Source organism: Pholcus phalangioides, unplaced genomic scaffold (assembly GCF_987345545.1).
Source record: "Pholcus phalangioides strain wild (caught in Gottingen) unplaced genomic scaffold, Ppha-v1.0 ptg000013l_1, whole genome shotgun sequence".
NCBI classification, from domain to species: domain Eukaryota; kingdom Metazoa; phylum Arthropoda; class Arachnida; order Araneae; family Pholcidae; genus Pholcus; species Pholcus phalangioides.
Genome location: NW_028301606.1, coordinates 32,967,017 through 32,982,511, shown reverse-complemented (window position 1 = coordinate 32,982,511; position 15,495 = coordinate 32,967,017). Strand labels below are relative to the sequence as shown.

Sequence of the window (15,495 nt, the reverse complement as noted above, 5' to 3'; positions counted from 1 at the left end):
ATAGGCTGGGCATATTTCCTTCATAAAAATACGGGAAATCGGGATCTGTTAGGGATATGGTCGATCATTGCAAATGCATTGTGGAATGTTATTAAAGTTGTCAATTATTGCGAGAAATTGTCAAATGCAAGTAAAGTTGTGAGTTTCGAAAAAGTTGTCAGACACGTTAAGTTGCCGGTCATAGTCAACAAAATTGCCAAAGGCAAGTAAAGTTGCTATCTATCACTGATATTGCTGGAAAATCACCAATAGCAGAAAATAAAGAGCTACTGCAAGTCACAGTGCATAAAAATTGAACTAACAAAAAAAATATACACTGCTGGCCACCGTAAATGCAACACCCTGAAGGAAGCATGCAAATAATATGAAGTTTACAACATGCATTAGCGGAGGTGAGATATGCAAATGATTAGAATTTCAGCGCAGACGCACATCACGCGCGCCTGTGGCGCCACTTAAAAGTGCTATTTAAGGCTTGGAGATTTCGACGATTTGAAGTACGGCAATTGTGTTTTTCTTGTGGTTTTTTCAAAAAAACGATCAATTATGCCTCGTAGAAAACAGCGATCATCTTTTGATCAAGTATCCGAGTTCGACAGAGGAAGGATAGTGGCCTACCGAGATTGTGGATTATCTTTCAGGGAAATCGGTAGTCGTGTTGGACGAAACCAAACAACTGTAATGAGGATATGTGATCGTTGGATGCAGGAGGGTACGACGGACCGACGTGTTCGATCGCATCCACCTCAGTGCATCACTTCACGTGATGACAGGCGTATTGTGCGTATGGCAGTGACGGATCGCTCAGCCACATCACGAACCATAGCACAGCACATTCAGTCTGTGCCGCATCATCCAGTGTCTGCGCGTACCATTCGACGCCGTTTACAGCAGAGTGGTCTGTCCGCAAGACGTCCATTGCTTCGTCTACCCTTGACGCAGAACCACATACGTCTCCGCCACCAATGGTGCGATGAAAGAAGGATGTGGACGGCACAATGGAATGAAATTGTCTTTACTGACGAGTCACGCTTCTGTCTGCAACACCACGATGGTCGGACTCGAGTCTGGAGACACCGTGGAGAGAGGATGCTGAACAGCTGCGTTATGGACCGCCACACTGGTCCTGCACCGGATATTATGGTATGGGGCGGTATTGGATATCACTCTCGCACTCCTCTAGTACGCATTGCCGGTACTTTAAAAAGCCAGCGCTACATCTCCGAGGTGTTGGAGCCAGTTGCCCTTCCTTACCTTTAGGGCTTGCCCACAGCCATATTTCAACAAGATAATGCGTGACTACACGTGGCACGCATTGTCCAAAGGTTCTTCGTCAATCGCCAGATTGAATTGCTTCCCTGGCCAGCTCGCTTTCCGGATCTTTCGCCGATAGAAAACGTCTGGTCCATGGTTGCTCAACGATTGACCCAGATTACATCCCCAGCTGCCACACCAGATCAACTTTGGCAACGAGTGGAAGCTGCTTGGTCTGCTGTACCCCAAGAGCACATCCAAAGTCTCTTTGAATCAATGCCGAGGTGTGTGGCAGCGGTGATCTCCAACAATGGCGGCTACTCTGGCTACTGATTTTGGCAGGAACCACACTTCACAGAAGTCTATAAATTTAATCATTTGATGCTTGGTCAATATGTTATCTACAAAATAAATATTATTGCGATATCTTTTGTCTTTCTTGGTGTTGCAATTTGGGTGGCCAGCAGTGTATATTGACAAATACATATATGATGAATACATTTATATGACCATAATCAATTATGATGGATACATAATTATCATGATATAATTTCTAAGTCAGGAAAATGACCACAATTCTTTATTTCACAGAAAAATTAATCAAAAATTTGTGTATGCCGTGTTGAAAATAAGGGGGGCAAACGGGACATTTCACAAAAAACTTGAGAATGTCCCGTAAAATATTTGTCATATGGTCACTTCTGTAAATATATAAGTTTCTGGCCCGTGTGAGCGTTAGAAACACCGATTATCCAACACCATATATAGCAGGTGGTCTCATCGCGAAGCTCGTGACGTGACGTCACTAAGAAGGTCCTCTCACCTACAGCCATTGCATATACTACAAAAAACGTTGAAGATGGCGCATGCGTAAGCCTACTATATCCAATAGCTATAGATGAGATGACCTTCTTCAGTGACGTTAACAGCTTCGCGAGGAGGCCTTCTGCTGCCGATGGTGTGGGAATGTCGGGCCGCGTACTGAATAGGTTGTGCCTTTTCTAGATTTATGGTGTCGGAACAAACTTTACGGAAAATTCTAGTTCCAAACTATATATAAAACTATAATGGAAAAAAAACTAACATTAATTAAAAAATCTCATCCTCACTATGATGAAGAAATTAAATTCACTCGGTGATATCTTTCCATTATCTCAAAAGAAATTATTGATTTAAGTTGAGGTTCAACCATTGACAGATTTTATTATCTCAATATGTATATTTAAATGACAGTTTTTGGCATTAAACAAAAAGAAATAAAAATAATTCGCTGCTATTTAATGACACATAAAAAAATAATTCTGAATATTGTCTAGTTATCTACGAAGATAACAAGCAAAATCCCTCTCTTTCTAGGAAATAGGCTATTGTAAAATATATATATATATATATATATATATATAAAAGACATAACGGGGGGAGGGGGGAAAATATGTGTACATTCCAGGATGCACAAATAGTTCAGGCGCACTATCTTCCTATCTTCCAGGTGTAGTTGGGTTTAAGAGAAGAAAAAATAGGAAAAGAAGTATGCTGGTATCGATTTTTCTTCGATATAATGGTGTTGAGGCGCGGCTGGGCCGGAATCTTTTCATCATTAGAATGTCATTTGCCATACATAGTCGAGATAATGATCGATTTTTGCGAGCGAACTCTTGAAAGAAATGCCAAAATAATTTTCAAATCGATTCTCTGGCCATTATAATCAGTTCAGAACCGCCTCTGCAACAAAACTTGAAAGGAAAAAAAATGCAGGAGAAAAATGCAAAGTTTTTCTCCTTGTTTTTGAATTTTTTTTCTATCTCGTTCAAACGTTGGGAAAAGAGAATCGTACCGAGAAGAGCTGCATACACACGCACGTGTCTATTTTTTTTATTTGAAGAGCGAGAAGAAATGTATGTTTTTGTATGCTTAAAATAACGATTCTGTAAAGACGGGAATGTCGAGGTTAATGGTTAAATGATTTTTCCTGTCATCAGTGTGTGTCGTTATGCGAAATTCTTTTGCACCATAAAATTATTCATAGATGAATGAAATGCTTTCTGTATGCATGCGAAATATATATAGACCCGGATGATAAGATCCACGAATATGGGTTCATAAAAAGAAACGGTCGAATATTTTTCGATTGAAACATATTTTTGTGATATTACCAATAAAAACGAAATTACTGAATTTTTACTGTGAATAAAGTGAATAAAACATCTATGATAAATACTGTATGTATGTAATACTGTATACGACACATAGATGTTTCAGTCTAATTCACAGATGCATTCAGTTACCATAGAACGTATCAGTGAAAAGTGTTCTCTAAATGTAATTCGGATTAAATATTAGACGAGTTTTAACTTTTCATTTTTGAAATTATTTATTCAATATCGATACATGATCATTTTTGTGATTTCATTTTCAAAAAAATTCGAGTATATTTTGTGTCGTGTTTCTTGGCCTATTTGATCGTTATTCTTACGTTAAAAAACATAGTTTTAGAGACTAGGTTGATGTTTCTTTAAAAAACTTTAAAAACACTGCTTTTTTTCTTGTATGAACAGAGCAAAACATATAACACATGAATTCAAAAATATTGAGATAGACATAAAAAAAAGAAAAAAAAAATTAAAAATCGATATGCAACTGTGACGATGACACAGACACTCTGCGACCAAGAGATGCGCGTGTTCAGTGAGTCAACATTTATTAATTAAAGAATTAATTTTGTTTAGCAGCAGCCTTATTATTTTAGTATGTATAGTACATATTGGTTATAATTTTATAAAGGCATATATTTTTTTTAATTTTTTATATCACTGAACAGAGAAAGCAAACATAAAGTCGACGCTCGCTACAATGAGCCGTCCCGTCGGAAACGGACGTTATATTAGGAGGGTCGTTATATTGAAAGGAAAACTTATATGATAGTCGTTACATGAAAACGTTTGGGACTTATTGTGCCTGTCGTTGTAATGGAATGGCCAATATAACGTGGGGCCGTCATAACGCTGTACCATCGACTGTATATATATATTTAAATACAACCACATAAAATTAAGCTCTTAACATACAGAGAATGCACGCGTACAATTTTGCATCATATTTTCACAAATATTCTTCATTAGTTCAACACTGTAATACAGTATAATATCGGAATATAAATTAATTAAATTGCATTTCAACTGTTCATTCGAATTCCGAGTGATCAACAAACACTTTTCATATTTATATGTTTATAAATATTAAAATATAGTAATTCTTAATATAAGAGAAAGTTAAATTTCAATTTTTCAAATGTACGGTATTTACGCAAATGCGGTGCAAACTTGGAACAAATTTTTTCTCTCGATAATTATTTTTCAACTTCTTATGTAGTACGTATTTACTTATATCAGTAAACATTATGACTAATATGATATAAACCCATATGTTTTAATTAAAGTTTTTTTTTCAAATAAAAAAAAGTGCACGATTTTATACTATAACGGTGATTGCGCAATTGAGTGAATTGAGTTTTATGAATAAATAAAACAAACTGTATAATTAAAATCTCCTTCAAATAGTAAATAATACGTACGTTAATGAAAAAAAAATCATATAGGGAAACTAGATAAACACTTTTGTAAATATAGTTGCATTTTTATCAATTACGTAAAATATACAAATTTTAAGATCAGTATTATTATAAAGAACTTGAATCAATTGTTACACGAACCATTTCCTTTCTATGTATGAATTTATATATATATATATATATATTACTTATAAATTATATCATTAAATCTAAAAGTGTGCGATAAACATATCATAATAACAATAATAATTACGAGTTCAACTTTCTACTTGTTGAGAATTTAATTTTTTTTTAATGCTTCACTTTTATACCTCGATGGCTATTTTTGCTAATGGCCTATGTTGTCTACGATAACTCTTTTGCTTCTTTCCCGTTTTTCTTCATGAAACTTTTCTATAGTCGTTGTTTCTGGAACGAGCCAGCGAAAAAGAATGGCTTGTACTTCTATTTCACCAAATTGTTAGCTTAGAGAATGTTATTTTTTTCCTTATTCCCCTGCAGATCTTTGATGGTACTCTTTTTTTTTTTTAATACTTTCTTCCTTTGTTTCCCTTTTATTTACTTTCTGCTTACTTGTATTTCCACGAGATATTTTTTCCTCTATTTTAAGGAGTTGTATATATTTTTTTCTTTGTCTTGAGGGATCCTTACAACATGGTAACTCGCAGTTCTTTTAGCGTTTATTGCATTTTGTGTTTTTATTCATCCGTAAGATGTCCGTTCCGCCGTAGCGCCTTCTTTAGCGCTGGCTGCAATCCAGGGCTTTAGACGGTAATTTCTCCTAGTTTCCTGGTTCTCTCCTTTTTCATGGTTGTGTGTGTGTGTGTGGGAGGCTTCGGCATTAATGTAAATCGACTGAAAATTTTAGAAAATCTCATGTGAAAAAATTGGAATACATTTATTCTTATCAAATCCCTTAGTTATAATTTATTCGTCTTCTTTCCTCCCCCCCCCCTCTGTAAAACTAGGATTTAGATCCTCATAAATGACCATCAAAATTTAAAGATAATCTTTTAATATGCAAATACGATATTTTTCTGCGGAATATCTTTTTTTTTTTTTTTTGTAAATTATGATTAATCTTATCGAAGACAAAATTACGAATCAACATATTTATCATAGTTGATACATTACAAGGAGGAATATTTGATCGGAACACGTCGTAAAACATGATAAAATTTCGTTATTTTTTCATGGTCGAATTTCATATTTCATTATCGAATACAGTTATTTTAATCTAAATTAATTAATCGGAAATACTTTTTTTACATCACTGATAAAATGCATGTTTCATTACGCAACTTTATTTTAACCAACAAAAATCTAATATGCATTCTTAACTATTTTCACTCAACTATTCTCTCTCAACTATTTCCACAAAATCCTCAGTTTTTTCCTATTTTATATTAATTTGCATAATGATATGGAATTTTGTCAGAGTTTTCGTTCGTGCACAATATTTATTAAATTCAATTAACTTAGGTATATTTTTTCGCCAGGAATGAAGATTACAGATGTTGATGAAAATTAAATTTTTCTAGAATATTTACCTAAGCGTATGTTCTATAACAACAGATCACAGGATTATAAAAAATAGACAAAACAACAATGTTTGTTTACTACACATTCCTCGCATTTTGTAATATTTCGTAATGTTTTTAGATGAGGCGATAAAAAGAATCGACACATTTTATTATATGGTCGCAATATCATTTTTGAAAATAATTTAACAAAATCTCTTTTCTCCGGGAATAATAATTTTACATATTTTATATCTATCAATATTATACTGTTTTATGTATTTCACAAAATATTGAAGCCTTAGTTTTCTGAAATTAAACAAATTTGTCTCGGATTTTAATTGAATGAATGTGCCGGCAGAATTTTAAATTTTAATTAAATGTATTTACCAAACGTATTCATATATCTTCATATTCCCCCATATTGTATGATTAATATACTTGAAAAAAGAAAGAATGAATTTTGATTTTTAATAGCTGAAATAGATAACACAAAAATTTTAAGGAATAAATTTGCAGCAAAAACTGAGGTTTTACATATACTCGTTTCTTAATCAAAGTGATCTGCATCGAATGGTTACAGATTTTCATAAAGATTATGAGGGGGAAATATTTGAATTCACACAAAAAAGAAAAAGAAAAAAAATTAATTAAGAATTATTTATGGTACTGTGGTAGACATTCCATTGCTATCTTTTTTACTGTAGTTTTACGATATTGAGATTTTAACATTGGTTCTAACAGGATTTTTTTTATAATTTTATATTTACACAAATTCGCTGTCTATATAACGTAGGTTTTCAACTGGTAATCAGTGGAATCAAATGCTCCTCTTAAGTTTGATATATCAAATGCTGTAAACACTTTACAAAGTTTTGTAATAAGAATATCTACATCAAGGAATATAGTTGCTTTTTTTAGTTCAATTGAACAATCTCGTTAGAGTTCCGCGAGAGCCAAAATATATTCAACCACTTGTGTTTAAATCGATGCATGCTATAGGTATAGTGTTTTGCACCTAATGCAAAATATGTTTTAGAGCTGTGCTGATGATTGGTTGTTATATATATATCCTTACGGTAAATATGATAAACCCAGAAGTCACACCATACATAAAACCGATTATTATGCATAAACGCCGAGCGTTTTGGTAAGAATGATAATTTCGCTAAATTTATTACGAGCGATTATGCGAATTACCCAAACTTCGTTGGTAAATTTGATACATTTCCCAAAATTAATCTCTTTTACCAGCGATTATGCTATTACACAGGCGTCGTTGTTAAACATGATAAATCGTACTCTATGATATGCTGTACATGATAATTCATGCATATATTGTATCATTATGTCGGGGTACGATCGTCAAATTTGGTATCATTATATCGGAATCCGACTATATTCATCATACCTACTAGACTCTTTGGATTTTTTGTTTCATAATTATAAAATTCATTATTTACACTAGGGTATTATGTATAATCACTGATAAAAAGGCGATAAATTTCAATTATTTTTCAAACTTACCAACAACACTTGGATTTATTATGCATAATCACCGAATTTTTTTAGTATCTATCAAATTTACCAACGTCGCTTGAGTATTATGCATTTCACCGATAAAATTAACAAATATATCAAACTTACCAAGACGATTCCTATTGTGCATAATAACTAGTATGTATAATAATTTATCACATTTATATCCACGTCTGAAAGCGGGATAATGAATTAATTTGCTTCTGAGAACAACCGATGAAAATGTGAGATTTCTCAACATGAAAAAATCGGATACTCTTCCAGAGCTACAAAATTAGTAAAATCTTTTGTCTCTAAACATGTTCGCCAACGTATATTCTTCATTTGATTACTATTTTTTTACCAATTACCATACGAATCTTTTTTTTTTGTCTTCACATGCATGTTTCGCCACTATAGGCTAATTATCTTATTACAAATGTTCATTAGTAGCACGAATAGAAATGTCCAGATGTTTCTTTTTTCTTTCGCTGTAATCTCCGACAGTACAACAACAATACATTCGCAGTGATTCGACATTTTTATAAAACTGCCAGGATGGCAGTTTTATGAAAAATGGCAGTTCCAAAACATATCTTATATATATAGGGTGAGCATGACCGGTTCTACCAATCAAAACGAGGTGATAGTCGAGCTCAAGTGGAACATAAATTGCCCTACCAACCCACTGCTATCTCGAAGCGTTTTCGAGTTATCCTGGATAAACAATTATAGAAAATATGCGCGTCAAGTCTGAAAAAACTAGATTTGTTTCGTAGAAACCTCCATACAAATTGAGCACGTATTGAAAAGAACAGGAAAACCCCTATAAGGTGACAACTCAAAGTTGCATCATTTTCATTAGAATATCTGAATTCAGTGGCAAGCTGCAAGCGCTAAAAGATTGGCAATCAGCATGTTCTCAGCGGATATTGCAGAATTCGCCCGTTCATATGCAACTGTGATTTCGGATTCAGTCAAAGAGCATATTTCTCAAAAATGATGAGGTGCTTCGAATTTAATTGAATAACAGAGCTACAACTTTTTAATTCACAGTTTAAAAAAAGGAAGAAATCGTATAAAATATTAGTTTTTGTATTTCAGTACATGATGCGTATTTAAAATGGGCATTTGTTATGTGGAGGCATTTTGTATACTGGAATCATGTTTTTACTATCACCAATGATTTAAAAGACAAAGGGTATATGAGGATGAGATTTTACATACTGTATTTTCATAAAACATATTATTGTATTATTTTTATGTATTGATATTTGGAATATTTGTTATGGTAAAGACGTATTTCAAAAGTTACATTCAAATTTTTTACAAAGCTACACAGTAAATACCACTTAGCCAAAACCCCTCAGATGAGGTCACGCCTACTTTACGGTCAAATAGTAATTTCCACTTGTATAATAAAAATATGCAATTCAAACTCCTGATAAACGGTCATCCCTTTAATATACGGAGAGAATTTTTTTGTCATACTGGTGTCCGCGAAACAGATGTTTTATTATGTTAGAAAAATTCTCAAAATTTAAATTCAAAATTTGGTCTAACATTTTTATATTGAAATAAATATTTTCTTATTATATATTTCATGTTCCACAACCACTGAAAATTTCAAGAAAAAGAAAACTCATATGTAACTTAAGTATGAAACTTTCCGAAACCTCTTTCGATGATATCAGCCAAATCGCACGAAATACACGCCCGTTGTATGTTGAAACGTTAAATGTCATATTTGAATGGTTTTTACTTTGAGAATTTCGAAATTTCAAATCTTTCATGCCTTCTTGTTAGGATTTCTTAAAACAGAATCGTTATAGTAAAACTTCAAGATTTATCGGTACTCTATGTTGAATTCAATGGAGAAAAAGAAAAAAAACTTTTTTTTAAATATATATAATTCTATGCATATAAAAATTTAGTTCTTTTCGAGTTTGGATTTTTACTGTATTACTATTTCTCTCTCATACGTTCTCACAATTTTTCATGTTAACCCTGATTACAAATAAAAAGCGATAGCAAACTGGAATGGAGAATGTAATAAATGTTTGGACTTCTGATCTCCGGGTATTACTGTTTTTCAAACAAGCTAACTAACTGAACAAAACTGAACTAACTTTCCTATTCAAATATTTCTAATATTTCTTTCAAACATTCATAATGCCGTTGTTGATCAAAGAATAAAATAGGTTTCTGAAAGAGAACGCGCACGCACACACGCACGCACACACACACACACACACTTCCCTCTCTATCGAAAGTTGTTTAGAATACGAAAGAAACTGCGGTAAAAATTTGCACTTTGTCAAGGATTAACGGGAGAAATCGCTATTTAAATATTCATTAGATTTTATAGTTGGAAAGACTGAAATTTTTGACAATAATTGAGTTTGGTATCTAGTAATTTCCCCATAAAGGTTATATCTAGTGTCTGGATAGCGGTGATTCATGATAAATTCGTAAATATTCCTCGCCGCATTAGAAATGATGAATAAATTACCATGGATTAGAGTTATGCATTTTAAATGACAAATGATATTTAGGAAAACTGGGGGAATAATAAGTAAAATCTTTTTGTGGCTGGATGTGGAAAATACCTTGATTGTGATGGGATTCGAAAGTAATGCTTAAAAATAAATCAAGCTCAGTTAGCCTTGTCTGTTAAAATCCCGAACATTCTCGAAATAAATGCGATTTAAATACTGTCTGGATAACTACAATAATAGTTATCGAATGTACAGTATGTACGTTTACTTGAAAAAATAAATCTTCTGTAACAAAGTGTAAGATAATAAGTTAGATATGAAGAGTGTAAATTTCGTAATACATGATGAATTACTTATATGTATTTTTATGTTGATTCTAGATAATACATTAATAGGTGGGGGTGCAAGAATAACAGATTATAAGAACGGAACTTTGTCTATCGCACAAGCCACCAAAGAAGATCAAGGATGGTATCAATGTGAAATTATAGGCGGTCAGTCCGACAAGGCTGAAGGATCACTCTTCATTAAGGTTACAGGTAATCGTGATTTCCAACTTTCTATTATTCCGTTTCTATGATTATTGGTAACTTAAAAAGACAACTGAAATGTAAAATTATTATACGCAACTCTCGAGGCGTGTTGAACCAAATTAAGTTCGAATATCAACTGCCATCCATAGTCCACGATCTAAGGAGTGGCAATCCCTAGCATCCAGAGAGCCGAATTATCCAATTAATCTAATAACCGATCTGTAAAATGTTTAAAAACTACAACTTAATCAACATTCATATCTGATTATAATTACAATTTCATTATCACAAACTGCTGTAAATTACTTGCGTAATAATACCGGTTAGTATGATTTTACGCAAACATTTTATGCACACAAAAAAAAAAAAAAAAAATGGTCAGACTACTGTTGCTACCTATGTAAAAAAAAACAATCGCTATATAATTCTTCAAGTGCGTTTGATTATTGATCTCGAATGGGTGTGCAGCATGAAATTAGATAATAAATTGTGTACAATAGATTTTTTATTTTCATTTCACATATTGGTGTAAATTCTATATGTCATTTATAATACCGGTTGCTATATTTATTATGTTTCCACAAAATAGTTTTGTTGCACACGTGAAAATATGGTATTATATGGTGCTTAAAACTTAAATCCGTATGCAGCATGAAAATTAACAATCGTGTCATTTACTATTAATTTACAAGCTGCATAAATGTGTAAAACTATCAGTCAATTTTACTTGGACAATTTATAACAAATAGTTTTGAATTGATTTAACAGATCGCATCAGGTGACCCAGCACAAAATTCCGTAGCGCAGTGGTAAGTTGCACATCTTCCACTACGAAGGTTACCATCAAGACCCACAGGCTCGAATCTCGACAAAGAACATCCGAAACACGTTCTTTACCTACCGAGCCTGAGGAAATACGGGTAGTACTGGCATGCTGATATCCCTCAATCTTTCCCCGCGTGCCGCGGGCTGACACGTTAAATTATCAATTAGGGTGATGACGTATTCTGAGTCATTGACAAAGCTATCCCAATGCACGAGAGATACCAAGAATTCCTGAGAAAATTATGCTAAGGATTTCCAAGAAAGGCCAGAAAACACTTTTCCTGCCAATACGGTCTGGAAGAGTTACTTTTACAACTCAATGCACCAGAGACCATCATTTTATTGGTCTGAACCACGGAAGTTGTTATTTAGATATATGGATGAATAAATACAATGACGGTCATGCTTCGTACATTTACCATTTTTCCTAGGTGTGTCGCCGGGTATTTCTGCTCATACAGATTCAGAGGTATAGTTGATGGAAAATAACTTTAAAAACCATTTATGCTGAAGGTTGCATAGCTACTAGTCCACACCGCAAATTACCGGCGAACCGCTGATCCTAGACGCATATCTCAAATTATAAAAAGTATCCAAATAACGTGTAGACCTCAGATACGTCATTTATATTGCAAGGGCTTGTGTAGTTATTAAAATAATAATTTTTTTTTATACGGACACCTGTGCTTAATAAACCAATTGAAATGTTATTGTCCTGCTTTTCTTGAGGCATGCAAGAAAATTCAACGCTTCTAAGCACAATATTCGCTGATAGATTTTAATTCAAAAAATGGAGAGAAGTGGGGAAAAAGCAGCCTAAAAATGCGGTAAAACGCACTCGTTGCTTCATCCCTATTTATCCTGCTTTTTCCAAACCTTTTTCGTTTTTGGAATTCAGAAATCTCAGTGAACACTTAAAAATATGGAATTTTTTTTTCCGCACAGGACAATGAAGAGGGCTACAGAGTGACAGGGCCACAACTTTCTCATTTGGTTTTTGAATGAAGGGTGTCCGTAATTTTTTTTTTCAAATTTTAATAATCATACAAACCTTTGCGATATGAATGACTTATGTGACACGTAATTTTGATACCTTTTTAATTTGTAAGTAGGCCCGTAGAATTGACTGTTCATCAGTAATTTTCAGCGTGCGCTGGTAGCTATATGCATCCTGTATAAGTATTCAGCAATAAAATATATCTTTCAGGCCATCTAAATACACTCATTCCATAAATTAAGGATAATTCAGAATCACACGGAAATCGAAATCTAAAGTAAAAATTTCACCTGTAGAATTATCACACACATCTGCAAGAATGATGCAAATTTTAGGAAGCCACCAGATGATGCCGATAGTACGTCAGAATGACGAGAGTGTAAGGGGGGGGGTATATAAGGAATGGTGGCACAGAAGTGACATTTTTCACAATAGTTCTGTAAGGCGCTCAGTGCCATAAGCGAATAGTTATGATGCAGAGGACGCATATGGATGATTTTTTACGTGGTAGAATTATCGGCCGCCTGGAATGTGGGCGTGCTCAGATGGAAGTATCCGAGGAACTTGGAATTGCCCAAAGTGTCATCTCTAGGCTTTGGCAACGATTCCAAGACAACGGAAATGTCAGTAGTTGTTACAGTACAGGTCGCCCCCAAGTTACAACGCCGAATGAAGACCGGTATTTGGCAGTAACTGCCAAAAGAAGCAGACCTGAGCACAGCATCCGACCTGTCTCGTCAGCTATCTGCAGCCACGGGTACCACAGTTTCAAGGCAAACCGTGTACAGACGTTTGGGAGATATTGGTGTATATGCTCGCAGGCCTGTCAGATGTGTTCCGCTCACGGCAACTCGCTGTCGGCAGCGATTAGCCTTGAGTAGAGAACATGCAATGTCACAGTGGGTCTGTGTGATGTTTTCCGACGAGTCCAGGTTTAGCTTGCAGTTTGATTCACGTCGGACTTTCATATGGAGAACGCCAGGTACCCGTTACCACCAAGACAACATCATTGAACGACACCGTTACGGCGGTGCAGCATTGCTCGTTTGGGGTGGAATTATACTGGGTTCCAGAACAGATCTGCATGTTCAAACCGGAACCATGAAAGCCCAAATTTATCGGGACATCATTCTGGAACAACATGCACGTTTGTTTAGGGGTGCCATGGGCGCAGAATTTGTGTTTATGGATGACAACGCCCGTCCTCACAGAGTAAACGTCGTAAAAGAATGCCTTGAATCTGAGGATATAACCCGTATGGAATGGCCAGCATTCTCACCTGACTTGAATCCGATAGAGCATGTGTGGGACATGCTTGGTCGACGAGTTGCAGCCTGTCAACCACCTCCTACATGTGTACCGGAACTTCGGAGAGCATTGCTTGCTGAGTGGTGTGATCTTCCCCAAGATCAGATCGATAATTTGATACTCAGCATGCCTAGGCGTTGTAGGGACTGTATTTCATCGCATGGGAGACATACAATGTATTAACCATCATACCAACCATGTAATAGTAAGTTTTTGTAAAGGAGATATTTTTTGCAATTGCTCCAGGGAGCGAAAATCGTAGTTTTTATGAATGGTATCATACATACACCATCGTTTTTGTTCTTTATCTTTTGTTTAATAAATGGGCTTTATGAATAAGTAACGTTTGTTTTGTTTCTGAACCTTTATTTGCCGGAGCTGGCATTATCCTCAATTTATGGGCATGAGTGTATATAAGTATAACTAAATAATATATATGTATATATACAGCTATGCAATAAAGTCCCTCTTAACAGGCATCCCTCAGATGCGGTCACCCCTCTTTTACGGACGAATTTTTTTGTCCGTCCTGTACTATATATATATATATATATATATATATATATATATATATATATATATATATATATATATATATATATATATATATATATATATATAATTGACGTAGGATTAGTAAGAATAATATCTGGTGATTTGGTGATTCAGTAATCAGTCACCATGAACTCGACGAATTACTTTGTGACTAAAAAACAAAACACGCTGGATGACTTTGAAACACGGTAATAAATAAATTTCTGAAAAAAAAATTGATTTAGTGCTTCATTTTCCCTCGGGATGCTTTTCCATAAAAAAGTTTGACGGGCGTAGATCTGAAGAGAAAAACTTCTTCGGACGGAAGACAAAGAACAAACATTGCCATATCTTGGACTTTACTGATCTTCTCCATTATTGATCTCCGTTCAACTATTACTTTTCTTTTTTTCTTATAATGTCATCATCGAAATCTTGAACAATATATATAAGGCAATATATATGTGCTCTTAAAAGCTAAGCTTTTAACTCGACCGAAAAATGTCAAATCTGTAGTATTTCAGTTTGGTTACTTTTATCATTTGTTAGACGATGTGGTATGAAAGGAGTAACAAAAGATATTCTATTTTTTTTTAGAATTTTCTTTTCTCCATATTTCAGTATATGTGTATGTTTGTGTGCAACGACATTGAGTAATGCCTTTTTGGATGCTTCCCAACATCCTTTTCTTGTAAACCACGTTGCATATGAATGAATGACACGCGTAAAGAAATGAAATATATGTGAGAGACATCAGAGAAGAAAAGAAAAAAGAAACGACGTTATTATTCTTTAGACTTTTGCACAGAAAAATAGCTGCTTTTTTCATTTATTACTTTGAATAAGAAGAAAACAACGGGAAAAAAAATCCTATTCTTCATCCGATATAGCACATCTCTTTATTTTTTCGTATTTCTTTTTTTTAACATCAACATTAAAA

At 34.2% G+C, this 15,495-nt stretch overlaps 1 protein-coding gene across 4 annotated transcripts in view; it reads left to right on the top strand.

The window, feature by feature from the left end:
* The window catches only part of LOC149078978 (cell adhesion molecule Dscam1-like), a 297,831-nt gene that overhangs the window by 116,945 nt on the left and 165,391 nt on the right, over window positions 1-15,495 (top strand). For 3 of the 4 annotated variants that reach the window (XR_016193869.1, XM_089241220.1, XM_089241222.1), the window contains exon 8: window positions 10,739-10,897. Coding sequence is in view for 3 of the 4 variants with exons in the window: in XM_089241220.1 (XP_089097346.1) it covers window positions 10,739-10,897 (159 nt within the window). In the remaining variant the exon portion in view is untranslated. The remainder of the gene's footprint in view (window positions 1-10,738; window positions 10,898-15,495) is intronic. The other variant, XM_089241221.1, reaches the window with a different exon arrangement.